The sequence below is a fragment of the Penicillium brevicompactum genome (assembly GCF_028827555.1).
Source record: "Penicillium brevicompactum strain IBT 35665 chromosome Unknown utg000002l_segment0_segment0, whole genome shotgun sequence".
Lineage (NCBI taxonomy): Eukaryota > Fungi > Ascomycota > Eurotiomycetes > Eurotiales > Aspergillaceae > Penicillium > Penicillium brevicompactum.
In genome coordinates, this window is record NW_026623205.1 from 323,889 (window position 1) to 337,411 (window position 13,523).

Consider the following 13,523-nt stretch of genomic DNA (forward strand, 5'->3'; position numbering starts at 1 on the left):
AATTCCGAATTTCTGAGATCAGATATCCACGAAGCTAACCTTTCCCGCTGACCGCTGTGGAGCAGTATATATAAAAGTACTTACAGTGTCCAGGGTGCTCTTGGTCCGAGGGGAAACCTTGCAAATCCTCACTCTTCATTATGGAACGCTTGCCTCTAGAACTGCTTGTTCTCATCGGCGAGCACGTCCAGAGAAGTTCCGACTCACAGAGCACCTTGCACATGCTGAGTCTATGCTGCCGAAGCTTCTACAATGTCTTCCAACCGATGATTTACCATTCCATCACAGCGGCCTACCCTATGTCTGCCGAATTTATTCGCTTTATCATGCGACTATGGCGTCAACCAGAACTCGCCAGTCAAGTTCGTCGACTGGAGATGTGCTGGTCGGCTTGTGACCAGCAAAAACTTGATGAGGTCGCGATAAATAAATTGAAAGAGGATACAGATCTCGCATCATTCATCCAGGATGCACTAAATGAGATGTTTACTCCAGAAGAAGAGGATATGAGGAATGAATGGGAAGAGCATCTTTCATTCGAGTATCTCTGTGGAGAAGCATGGCTGGGGCTATTACTCCTTCGGACGAATCACCTTCAAACAATCGAATTCCAACACGAGAACACCGAGTTAATGTCGACTATCTTACACAAAGCTGCAATCCGACAACACCCATTTCACAAAACTCCCTTATTTCCAAATTTACAAGAAGTTTTAGGAAATGTTGCGTGGGGGGCCTCATGGATTGACTCAGGCTTCCTCACACCTTTCTTCTATTTTCCTAATGTTCGTAGAATATACTGTTCTGCCATTGGTGAAAGAAGAGACGATGAGAATCAGATGCTTGATGAGAGCTATCGCTCAAGCCAAGTTCGTGAAATTATCGTCGACGAGGCCTACTGGTGTCGAGGTATGGTGGATTGGCTTATCACATGCACGAAACTCGAGCGTGTATCCATCAAGATTGAGGTACAAGCAGATGAATATGAGATATGCGACAATGAGAAATTTGATGCATCGCTCTATCGCGCTTTGTTGCTCCCATCCGCTGCGACTCTCAAATCTCTCCGCATCTGCTATGGTGAATGGTATAGAGATCAATTGGAAGATGGTGATATCCATGATGCTCCGTTTGGCACATTCAGGGATTTTGTTGTCTTGGAAGATATCTTGGTTCGGCATTCTCATTTGAAGGACACACAGCCGCTGGTTGAAATCTTACCAGTGTCTCTCAAGCGTCTTGAAATCATAGATTTGATGGCTACTGATGATCAAGTACAGTTGATGTCAGAGCTATCAGATCTAGTCCACCAGGGCAGTTGCGAAAATCTTGAAGAGCTGGTTTTGCGCCTTGATTTAGAAGACGAAGATGTGCCTGCGGATGCTCTGAGAAGCCTCGAACTGGAGTGCGAAGCTAGAGGCATTTTGTTGAAGATTGAAGCCCCAGAGGACTACTAAAAAATTGACTATAAAATTAGACAACTTGAATAATCACATAAGATCTCCAGAACCCGAAGATGGTCTCTCTATTTTGTGTAGTATCTAAAGTATAGATCGAGTCCATAACATACCACATGTAGCTCTACCAACCATGAGAAAATGCCGCATTGACATCAAGGTAGCAAGATCTTCTTACGCATCTCTTTCTTCGGGCCCTGGTGCGATCTCAATGGATCATTATCATTCATTGACTTGTAAATTGACGGGACAATCCATGAATCACATGACTTGGCAGCCAAGACTAAGCACAAAGAGATGGCAAGAAGCTAAAACTTTTGCACTTTTGCACTGTGGTCAGATAACCTGGAATCACATTGTCTTTAGAATCAATAAGACAGGTCAGGCGAGGATTAACATACTTACCTCGATATGGACGTTCCTGCCTTTCCTAGATTGCACAGGGACTGTGCAGGCAGTAGAACAGATGAGTCAGCTACTGTGGTGGCCCCGGGGAGACCTTGTCGCACAGACACTTTGATCTATTGATCGACGGGCTAGTTGGTACAGTGGACCCTTTGGAGAATATCGATTTCCACAGGCACCTTCCAAGGTTCTCGTTTGCTAGTTAACGATGTATTTAATATATGTCAGTGCAGTGAAGTTCTCCGTACCAGTTTAGGAGAGGGTGAGAACAGTTCAAGTGACTCAAGATATGAGGCTGCTAGACTTTGGAGAGTCGGGTTGGTGTATTATGGGGTAAATTACCCAGCAGAGAGAATATATTTCCAACTTATAGGCTGCTCGGCTCATCCTATTGTGGAAGTTTGCTGCTTAGTAACCAGCGCTAGACATCTACACCTTGTGATTAAGGCCTGTTAAAACTCATATCTTCTTTTTACCGCAACTATCTACAGCGACATTCTTATTTCTCTTAAATATTCATTAAGAGACATGAACAGTAATGGTGTTGAGGAAATGGATACTAAGTTGGTTAAGAAATTTTGGCTCACTATTGAGTCCTTCATCCCTCTTCCAAAGAGGCTTTATGGGAGATGCAATGACAGGCTCATATTTCATGTGCTCATCATCATGTCTATGACCTCGGGAGTGACTCAAAGCTGAATCATCAAAAGGCGCCTTTAATCCTTTCCCTAGATATCATGGCCTCTGTTATCTAGCCTCTCTAAAAGTCTTCTGTTGGTCGTGTTGAGCTGCAGAACTCAAGGTCACAGCAGGTGCTCAGCCCTTTAAAGATTAGTTAAATCTTGAATTCAACATAACTATCACAATCTGTGATGAACACATGTGTCTCATAAAAAATCGAACATTGGCAGCATCACTTCTTCCCTCGGTCAACTTTCCCTCTCACATCTTCATTGCCCAATTTCAAGGTTCCTTGGGGCAGACTTCTGGGCACGGATGATGTAACTTTCCTTGCTCATATCAATATCCAAAGATTTGACTTCATGTGCTGGGAGGACATCATCTGGAACAAGTCCGTGGATAATGCGGCGTACCGCCTCGCGAACGCAATCAGCAGCCATGGGACATGCGCCAATGTCAATGTGGTAGGTTAAGGCGCTCTCGTGTCTCAATTCTTTGTCGCAGAAGGGACAAGGGATCCCCATCTCACCATTCAATGGAAACATCATGGACTGTTTGAGCCATAGCATTAGTCAATAGGCACATGAATGAACGATTTGGACTTCTATTCGATACGAAAATACTCACCTCCTGGTCTGGCTGACTAGTATTCTCGCAAACAGTTCCTTGACGACTATCCTTGTCATCGTCTGGGGGGTAGAGAGTGTTCTTCTTCTCTTTATAATCAGCACTCCGAGCAGTCTGATTTTTGATCTCTTCCATGATGGCTGTGGCCTTTTCCATCATTGCTGTAGCCTTTTGTAACATCTCACTAGCTTGTTCGGACATCATAGTAGAGCTTTGAATATTTTTCTTCGCCCTTATCATGATTTCGGTCTGTTTGAGACCTTCTGGTTGGGCTTCGCTCTTCGTGCCATTATTAGCTTGAGGCTGCTCGACTTGACCCACAGGTTGGTTCTTGTGAGGGAGCGATTTGTGGTGCCCCTTAGCCCGCATATGCTGTTCCGCAGACTCCTCAGTAAAGAACATGTGATCGCACGTTTCGCACTTGACCGTTGGCGTCCAGTGATCTAAATCATCCATGTGCTGATCGGCACCTTGCTCTGAGCTAAAAGTTCGATCGCAAGTCTGGCATTCAAATCTCGGACCCTTCCAATGCTCCCAGTAGTCCATGTGTTCGCGCGCGGTTCTTTTCTCAACAAACACCTCGTCGCACGTCTCACATTTGTGCTTGGAGGCAGGAGGCCAGTGGCCCAACGCGTTCATATGCTGATCAAGAGCATTTTGGGAATTGAACTCGCGTTCGCATCTCAGGCACTCAAACTCAGAGTCCAAGTGGTTCTTGGCCACCTTATGGGCGTTAGCGGCCGTCTCAGTTCGGAATGTCTTCTCGCACCAATCGCAATCCCACCAATGTTCGTTTTGGTCCATGTGATACTCTGCATCCTCCTGGCTTTTGAACTCAAGTTCACAATATCCACACTCGAACATGTTGACTGAATGTAGAATGATGACAGTCGCCAGGCAGATGAGATAGGATTGTTGTGATCTTGGGAGTATGGGATGAGTTCAAGAAGCTCGAAGGTGATGAATGGATGGAGAAGCTCAAGGGTGATGGACGAAAAACGTGTCTGCATACAGCCACAGATGGTGACAATAGCAGAGGTGGTTTGAAATAAAGATCATGAGTGAGATGAAAAGACAACAGAGGACACAAAGTGCCAGCAGAGGAGATGAAGCGTCAAAGGAGGAGATGGAAAGTCAACGGAGGAGATGAAGTGTCAACAGAAGGGACGAAGAAGAATCAATAGAAGAGACGAAGAGTCAAAAGAAGAGACGAAGAGTCAGCAGAGGAGATGAAGAGAGAACAGACGAGACGAAGTGTCAACAGACGAGACGAAGTGTCAACAGACGAGACGAAGTGTCAACAGACGAGACGAAGTGTCAACAGACGAGACGAAGTGTCAATAGACGAGACGAAGTGTCAATAGAGAGGTTGAAAAGTCAAGAGGGGTGATGAAGGAGATGAAGGAGATGAAGTTGCGTGAATGAAAAACGCGGGTCACATGTAACGAGGGAAGAACAAAGCTCCCATTGCAAGTCAAGACATTCCATTTTGGACACACATCTTTCAAGTCGACTCATTTCACAACACTGAGCAGAGAGCCAATATTATGATTGTGCCACTCTCTAATGCGCATTGAATAGTCAGCGAGAATTCAAAGACTAAGCTTTCCTTGATCTTGACTCATTGTGATGAATGCCCTGTGTTTCCTTACTTGACAGCTCTGTCTCATCCACTGGGCATTTCAGTTTGTGCCCTGGCCGTAACAGTCGGGGTTCGCCTCTATTCTTTACTAAGTGAGGCCAATTTCTCCTGTTTCTCTCGGGGGCAATTCATTTCCGCTCACACTCGTTCTGTACTGCTCAAATCACAACTCCAATATTTTTTGCTATACAAAGGAAGTGAATGATTATCAGGGTTCGAAATGGAGTAATTAAAAAACCACAAAGAAACAATTCTTCATTCGTTGGGCGGCTGACAGTCGTACTAGAAACCAAATTCGTATGGAGTACTACGGGGCACATAGTCATTCCAGAAAGTGGTGAATTGTTCAGACGCGAAACAGGAGGAGAAAAAGGAAACTTGAAATAGGATTTTGTCACCTAGCGTTCATGAGTCACGACATGCCAACTAGATATGTAAAGGTAACAGCTTGGACGAACCAAGATTATACCGAGAATTCAGACAATGTATTTACCACTTCTTAAGCGCTTGGGTCCAACAGTGATTTTAAAACACGGTACTCCCGAGGACGTAGCGGTTTGCATCTCGCTGTAGCAAGTGACCGCCTCCGTCGTGTAAGTCCTGCAAGTCCCGGTAATAGTGTTTGATTTTCGATACTCGATGACTTCAGGTGGTGGCATAGCCTCTTTGAGAAGTTCAAAGACATCACCCTTCTGCTTACCCCATGTTTCGAGAAGTGCCTCGGCCGAGGCTTCGTTGTATTTGCAGAATCTGACAATGCAAGCCTTGTCGGCCTCTGAGAATGGTGCTTCAGCGGCTTCAATTGCAGTGGTGTAATCCCCAGAGTGCTCATCTTCAACAGCCACGCCTGCGTTTATCAAGTATTCCACAGCTTGATATTGGCCAAAACATGAAGCTGCAATCAATGCACTTCTATATCTTGCGGTTGAATGGTGTGAGGTTTTGGTTGCACCACCGTCGACCAAAGCCTGCAGAATCCCTTTCTCGTAGTCGTCCGAATCGTCCTCTTGGGCTGCCAGGATAGCACTGCCATATGATTCATTTTCCAGTGGCATGTTCACGTCTGCTCCGGCATCAAGCAACAATTGCAAAATTTCAGTCCCTTGAGATTCTTTTGCTGCCACTGCAAGTGCGCTGCCATATTCACCATGCGTAAGCTGTGTATCCACAACGGCTCCTGCATTCAGAACAATAGCGACAGCTTTGGGATTCTCCTTTCCATTGTCCATTGCCAAATAACGATGGGGCGAGCATGCTCCAGCAAGAACGCTGTCATGTCTACCGTTGGACGAGAAAGAATTGACATCTGCTCCTGCTTCACACAAAAGACGGAGAACCTCGAGGTCAGTCTCTCCGTTAAAGTCTTCAACTGCGATCTCGATAGGATAGAGTCCGTCCTCTCCATGTCGCTTTTTGATATCATCCTCGGTCTCCTCGAGAAGATACTTCACCCCCTCCACGTCACCTCTAGCAATCAGTTCAGGGAGCAGACCTTTGTTCTCTGTCTCTGAGGCGAATGTTGTATTAACATCAGCGCCGGCCTTCAACATAAGTTTGACAAACTCAAGACTAGTCTCCCCAAGACCGCTCATCCTGCAATCTTGTCTATAAGCTTTAACGAGAATATTGTAGTTTTCGATTTCGGGGTAGCCCATGTTGAAATCGGCTCTCCCCTTTTGGAGGAGGAGTTTAGTCATCTCAATGTCCCATTCTGTGACTGCGGCTGACAATGGAGAGCTGTGATCGGAACTTTTTGTCTCAACCAGCAGGTTGATGTCGGCGGTAATCAACGACATTGGTGTTCTTGAGGGATACCGCGGTCCGAAGCGCACTTCCAAATCTCCTGTTTGTTTCAAGCCTCTGATTGACATCTGCACCACTTCCAACCAACATCTTGCAGATCGGCACTGAGCCAGCCATGACAGCAAGGGCTAGCAGACTGTGCCCACGGGTATTCACTCGAGAGACGTCAAAGTTAGCACCATCTAGCCACTCAGACGCGATGTTCTCCAGTCCCATACGACACACTCCGAAGATGGCGAACTTTTCATCAAAGATGTCATGGATGACATCGCCAGCACTTGCACTTCCAAAGTGTCTCGTCTCGTAGAACCAGGTGGCATCTCGTGTGGTTTTAAAAAAGAACCAGCCATCCTTGTAGAGTACATTGAACCACTTTCTGTATTGCGAAGAGCTCTCCTCAGGGGAGCCAAGGAATTTCTTCAGGAGAGTAGCGAGGTTCTTGTCCTTTGTGTCATCGGCTTCACGGACATGGTGCATCCAGCATTGTCTCATGTAAATGTGGAAGGGATGATATCTGCCAAAGCCGTCGTCCGATTCCTCCAGATCTGCAGGATCAACTTCTTTGTCTGCATCCACGATGTCTTTTGATTCCACAGCTTTATCTGTGTCAAGATCGAAAGTTTGAGGGGGCAACTCAGCAAAGTCACGATCATAAGTATTGATGAAATATGAAAGACAGGCACTGGCAGCATGGTAATGAACCTTTGGGTGGGACCATCCTTCTTTGGTTTCCAGATACTCGACAACTGACAGATGTGTAAATCGCCAAACATCAGATTGAGTGTCAATGGTCAAGAAGTTTTTGCACAGGGAGAGAAGCCCTTGTTCGTCTATTTGATTCTCCAGCGGGAGCATGTCGCCATTTGAGTCAATACGAATGGCCGAAAGGAGCTCGGTGCTAGAAAACGGCTTGTGCGTGGACATGGTCCATAGCAGGGCTCGCTTGGCGAATGTCTTGTCGGACTCATCCAAGGTTTCAATGTAATCCCAAACTTCATCATATGCCGCCTGTATACCTTCCGGGAGGTCGTCGAGTCGCTTCATGAAACTTAGCTTTGAGGGATATTCCATGAGCTGCTTGATTTGCAGAGCCGCCCATTGGAACATCCCTTGGCAGCGTTCGAGCAGCCTTTCAACCGCGGTCTGTTTCACCGTACCTGTGTTCAGGAAAGTTCGGTCGTTCGCCATTTCTTCAAGTTCGGTTTCAAGGTATAATTTTATATCGCGTTGGTTGGAGCTGGCGGAGACAGCGATGGTGGGGCTGTCCTTGAGACGGTTCCTAATGTCGGAATCCGGTCGGCTTGAAATGAAGATCTTGACTGGGTTTTTGGAATTGACCAGGAATGAGTTCAGACCTTTAAGTATCTTGGATCGCGAGCGTGTGTCGCATTCATCCATAGCGTCAATGATGAGGGTCGTTCTTCCGTATCCATCCAAACATTCCTGGATGAGCTCCATACACTGTTCCGGCTGGAAATCAGTGCCCCTATCACGAGCGACTTCATAGGCTTTCTTGATTTTACTCTGCATTTTTTCAGGCCTCTGCGCGGGGGTGCATAGCTGTCGAACAAAGCTTTGGAGGATATGTTCATACCGTCCGCGTTGTGACTCGCTGCGGTTGCAGTAGAAGTACGCAAGTCCCTCAACTTCAAGCGATCCACTGAGCATAGTGCGAACACGTTCAACAACACTGGATGTGAGGTATGTTTTTCCAGTGCCAGCAGATCCTTGGAGCCAGAAGAGTGCCGAGGCTTTTTGGGTTTCCCAGGAAAGGAAGTCCTCGTGCTGCAGCAACCAATCACCTGTGTTCGGTGTTCGCTGGCCTCTGATGGTATCGTGGTGCTTGCCAAAACGAATAGACGATATCCACTCCAGTATCTTGATACGTCGAGTCAACCAAGTGCTTGAGAACTTTGTTGACACCTTTATCAATCCGGAAAATAGGATCGTTGAAAGTCTCCAGCATTCCAATCACTCGTTTGTCAGAATCCGAGCTGCGCTTCGTTTCACAAACTTGAACATCGCGAAGAAGGTCGTCTTCCTGCTCTGCAATTTCTGCAAGGGCTCCAACACTCTTGCCAGGATTGATGATGGCCTCCAAAGTACGTCTAGCGGTATTCTGTGAGAAGAGCTTTCCAGACTCTGCTAACAGCTCTAGCGCGGTGGCATAGATCCTCAACAAGCCGGACTCGAGATTCCTCTGATGGTCGCCCAGAGATGTGCCAGGGGTCTGCGAGAGGTAGACTTGCTCATATACCTGTCCGCGACTGATAATGCGGACGACTTTCTCGGTGGTGCCAAGAAGCGCACACATTTGGGCGCCTTCAGCCACGGGGATCTAAAATCGATAAGCTTGCAAGGTTCGACCATAGTCTTGAGTCAAGGTCACTCACCTCCATGAAATTCTTCACAATATCCCAAGCCAAACTAGCCTGCGTGGGTGCAAACTGAATGGCAACGTCTCCAGCTTTTTCTAACCAGCCGATGATACGGCTTGTATAGTCTCGCAGGACAATGTCTTCGCCGCCGAAGGAGACTTTCCAGAACTTCTTTTCGCACTCTTCTTGTCTGTCGTTCACAACACCTGCCAGATCCTTGATTGTGGAGTCGGCAGAAACTGATCTGATCTGGTCCAGACCCATCTTCTTCAAAGTCTCCCGACTGGAGGGGGATAATTGGGCCAGAGCATCCTGCCAAAGATCTCTGGCGATGGGCTCGGGTTGGGGCTTTTCGTCGGCAATGACACGGTCGTTCACTGCTTCTTCGACAGGGGCTGCAGGTAACTTTTCAGGCGTGGGCGCATGTTCAGACTCTATGGCCGGAGGAGCCTGTTCCGTTGTTGGGGGTGGTACTGGCACTGGCGCTGACACTTGCACTGTTGTTTTTGCCGGGGCTGGAGCTGAAGCTGGCGCAGGAGGGGTTTGTACCTTTGGCAGAACCAAAACAAATTAGTATACTAACCTTTGGTATTACTGCAGGATATTTTGATGACGAACTAGCACATCTTTGTTCTTTTCTTGGTCGTGAGTATGCCCCCAGTGAGCCTTGCTCTTGAACTTGCTCAACGCCTTGCGCATAATGATCCCGAGGTGCCTTCGGGGGTGAGCCTTTGGCGTGGGGAAATGAATTGTTCAGAAGGAAGCACAATTCAGCTCGCGGATAAATTTTCCCCTTCATCATCTAGTGTGGTAAAATATGTATATCATCTCCACATAGGAACGATCGCGATCCGCCTTTCTGTTCAGCCGTGGCCCAGTCAGCCAATGGGGCCCACAACCCAGAGGAACTATCCTAGCCTCGGCATGGGTTGCAGAACTGATCCACCACTGCACACCAATAGCACCGTGCCATAGCAAACGAGTGCTGAGGTGGCAGATCGTGGCTGCCTGTGTTTGCGGCCGTCAAAGCTCCACTACGGGGTATACCAGATTGACTTCGGGTAAACAGATTTGAGAGATCGCTTACAAGAACACCCGTTGATCGGTGAAGCTTATAAAATTGAGATTGTGTTGCTTGAATACTCTGGAGTGCCCAATGTGCAGCAGTCCTGGACTCCTGGTCATATACGAAGGTTCAAGCTTTGGAAGCCCCGAAGCAGGACCACTGGAGGGTAGGCGCCTGATTCCACACCTTGTAATCCAAAAGCAGCCTCCGTGGTCATCTCCTGGGGTAATTCACCCAAATTGACTCAAGTTGATGCATAACATTGGACATTAGTGACAAACTGGGCAACTTCACCACTTTTCCGATTTTGTGATATTATGTCATCACGCGCCAAGACCTCGATCATGTGATATATTTCCAGCAAAGAAGTGTCCTTTTGGTCCTGCCTTTTTGGTGAAACTGCGCTGGATTCCTCGCCTTATTCAACCCCAAAAAAGGAACAATACTATATCACTTGCTACAGTACGGAGGAGTAACAACTATCATAATGACTCTTATAGCAACCCCTTTAAAGACCGTTATCGGCTCATCAATGACTCTGAGCTCGAGCTGATATCTGAGAGCCTGAGCCTGAGCCTGAGCACCCTCGTTAAAGCGGCGGCCTAAATAGGAAATCCCTGTATATGAATATGCACATGTTTTTTTTTGGGAGCAAAGGTCCTTGAGTTGCAGATAGATATGAGCTAGTCTAGATAATCTCAAGGCTCTTTCTCTATGGAGGTGATTCAACCAAGTCCGTGCTGGTACTGTATAGCTGAGCAAGATCATGGGATCGAGACCGACAACATCCCGAGGTCCGAGTGAAAGCGCCTTTTGACCCTGTGGACGCAAAAGGCCGCAGTGAGAGGGGCGGCTACATGGTGCGATGAGGGTTAAACTCGGGCCGCGTCGGCGTTTTTGATTTCTTGGCACTCCGTCACCGCACGCTTTCTCTCAACCTTCCTCCAACTCAGTTGGTTGTTCTTCAACACCTACACAATGAGCGGCCTACGGATATTGGTGCCCGTCAAGCGGGTCATTGACTACGCAGTACGTCCAACATGCAAAAAACAATCCCTCTTCCCTCCCTCGTCTCCGACCCAGCGGTCGCTCGGAGCTACCCTGACAGCAACGACACTTACTCCACCTAACACAAGTAGCAACAAATGAATTGACATCTCGCAACAACAGATCAAGCCCCGCATCAACAAAGCCCAAACCGGTGTCGAGACCGCCGGCGTCAAGCACTCCCTGAACCCATTCGACGAGCTCTCCATCGAAGAGGCCGTCCGTCTGCGCGAGCGCAAGGGCCCCATCAAGGTCGAGGATATCCTCGCTCTCTCCGCCGGTGGCCCGAAATGCCCTGACGTCCTCCGCACCGCCATGGCCATGGGCGCCGATCGAGCCTTCCACATTGACGTTCCGGAGAAGGGCGACGGTGGCCCCGAGCCGCTGACCATCGCCAAGATGCTGCAGGCCGTCGTCAAGGAGCAGAATGTGAACCTCGTGCTGCTGGGTAAGCAGGCTATTGATGGTGACCAGGGCCAGACGGGTCAGATGCTCGCTGGGCTCCTCGGGTGGCCTCAGACTACTCAGGCCAGCAAGGTTGAGATCAAGGACGAGGCTGGTACTGTTGAGGTTACGCACGAGGTTGACGGTGGTGTTGAGACTCTTCGCGCCAAGCTGCCTATGGTTATCACTACGGATCTGCGGTTGAATGAGCCGCGGTACGCGAGCTTGCCTAACATCATGAAGGCGAAGAAGAAGCCTCTTGAGAAGAAGACTCTTGCCGATCTCGGTGTCGAGGATACGCGGCGATTGAAGACCCTCAAGGTTACCGGTATGTTTGATTTATCTTATTTTGTTTCTCCGGTGGAGCTTGCGCTAATGGTGTTCTGCAGAGCCCCCACCACGCAAGGGTGGTGGCAAGGTCGAGGATGTCGATGGCCTTGTCGGTAAGCTCAAGGAGCTGGGTGCGCTGTAAAGGCGCACAAGTTGATAATTTGTACTTGTTTCTATACCATCGCTTTTGATCTTCTTAGATCTGGAGTCGTGCACAGTTCCCCCCCGCATTTTCCTCTTGGCCACGTTGTGGCGAGGGCATGCGCTCTATGCCGGGGTACTGAAATGCTCCATATGAATGAAAATAAACCTCCATATCACCGACGTCTTCAGTGCGTGGTTTCAACGCCACAGTCCGTCCTCCGTCCTCCGTACTATTTCGAGTTGCCCTCGGTGTGGTCATTAATTCGTATGCCGTAGCGACACATTGGGCGACACCTCCGCCACAGCGGGCGCTGGACTCTTATCTCGCCTACGGAGAACGGAGTGCTGGAGTTAATTTCTCTGCCGTGGTTTATGTGAAATATGGACATTTTACCCCGGTCCAGGGTCTATTGAACTCTCGTCCAATCGGAAGTGTCGTGCAATATTTCAATATTTCAATATTTCAGCTGGACCTGAGGCAACACTTTCAATTTAGGGTAAGTCAGTCGCCCAACCGCCGGGTATCGAATGATCTGGACTCGGTATTCCAAGGTTATCGAGTGTGGAGCAGATGCGTTCAATCAGAAGTACTCCATACCCATACGGCGTTCTCCATGAGTGCCCATACATTAGCGGACATGCATGATGAGATCAGCCCCCCCCGCCCTCTTCCAGATCACATTTGCCGTGTCAACTATGAAGAAAAATAGACGATAGGCAAATATTCACGAACAATTAAAAGAAAAAGCAGGAACTGAACTTAGTTGAAAATTTCAACGATTCGGTTTCAAATGCTTCTTGGTTAATTTGTAACCCGAGCCGACGGTCCACTCTTGGGCTGGGCTTACTTTCGTTCATATTAATCAGCTCAGCCTGAGCTGTCAAGGGGATCCACTGAGGCTTGGGTGAAGCACCCCAGATCGAAGAGATTTGCTAGGATTTGTTGGGTTCTTCTGATTGGGATCGGTATTTAAGGGAATTTAACACGGTTGTTTGACTGGTTAGGTAGCCAGGTGGATTTCTGGTTCGCTGGTTTTCAAGGTCTCACGCACGCGCGTTTCATACGGGCCGATGGTCCAGGTACTGAATGAAGACTTGTAGGTTGTGACGTATCGTAGAGGCTGGACAATAAGCTTGTGGCAGTACTCCGTACGGAGTACGGAGTCGATGGGCAATGTGATCATGAACTATTGTTGACTATTAGCTATACGAGAGGGTAGGATCAGATATGGTACATAAAACTGCATATATCAGATATAAAAGAAAACAAGCAGAGAAGAGACTCAAAAAAAAAAAAAAAAAAAAAAGAATGATGACATCGCCCCTCTGCGAACCATGGAAGAGCGCATGGAAGAGCGGCACCGCTACTAACGTCTTATTCCGCCTGACCCGAATTCGATTTATAACTCATCCAGTCTCTCTGTTTTCTGTTTTTTGTTTTCTTTCCTTTTTTTTGTTAGTCGATTTCCTGCATTCCTCCCCGCATTCCTTCGCATCCT

General features: G+C 47.9%; 4 protein-coding genes across 4 annotated transcripts; 2 read left to right on the forward strand and 2 right to left on the reverse strand.

Moving 5' to 3' along the window:
• Positions 1-140: 140 nt before the first annotated feature.
• Positions 141-1,457, forward strand: N7506_002897 (uncharacterized protein; the record flags this gene model as incomplete). Its single annotated transcript, XM_056952192.1, has 1 exon — positions 141-1,457. One exon carries the CDS (start codon positions 141-143, stop codon positions 1,455-1,457), a length of 1,317 nt encoding a protein of 438 aa, XP_056813884.1.
• A 1,355-nt stretch (positions 1,458-2,812) lies between these two features.
• Positions 2,813-4,034, reverse strand: N7506_002898 (uncharacterized protein; the record flags this gene model as incomplete). Its single annotated transcript, XM_056952193.1, has 2 exons — positions 2,813-3,094; positions 3,171-4,034. 2 exons carry the CDS (start codon positions 4,032-4,034, stop codon positions 2,813-2,815), a joined length of 1,146 nt encoding a protein of 381 aa, XP_056813885.1.
• A 1,254-nt stretch (positions 4,035-5,288) lies between these two features.
• On the reverse strand, positions 5,289-9,692 carry N7506_002899 (ankyrin repeat domain-containing protein; the record flags this gene model as incomplete). The annotated part of the gene is made up of 5 exons (XM_056952194.1): positions 5,289-6,529; positions 6,576-8,400; positions 8,477-8,953; positions 9,009-9,443; positions 9,612-9,692. The coding sequence occupies 5 exons, from the start codon at positions 9,690-9,692 to the stop codon at positions 5,289-5,291; spliced, it is 4,059 nt and encodes a 1,352-aa protein (XP_056813886.1).
• Positions 9,693-11,037: 1,345 nt separating this feature from the next.
• On the forward strand, positions 11,038-12,022 carry N7506_002900 (electron transfer flavoprotein subunit beta/FixA family protein; the record flags this gene model as incomplete). Its single annotated transcript, XM_056952195.1, has 3 exons — positions 11,038-11,088; positions 11,230-11,878; positions 11,940-12,022. The coding sequence occupies 3 exons, from the start codon at positions 11,038-11,040 to the stop codon at positions 12,020-12,022; spliced, it is 783 nt and encodes a 260-aa protein (XP_056813887.1).
• Positions 12,023-13,523: the final 1,501 nt, after the last annotated feature.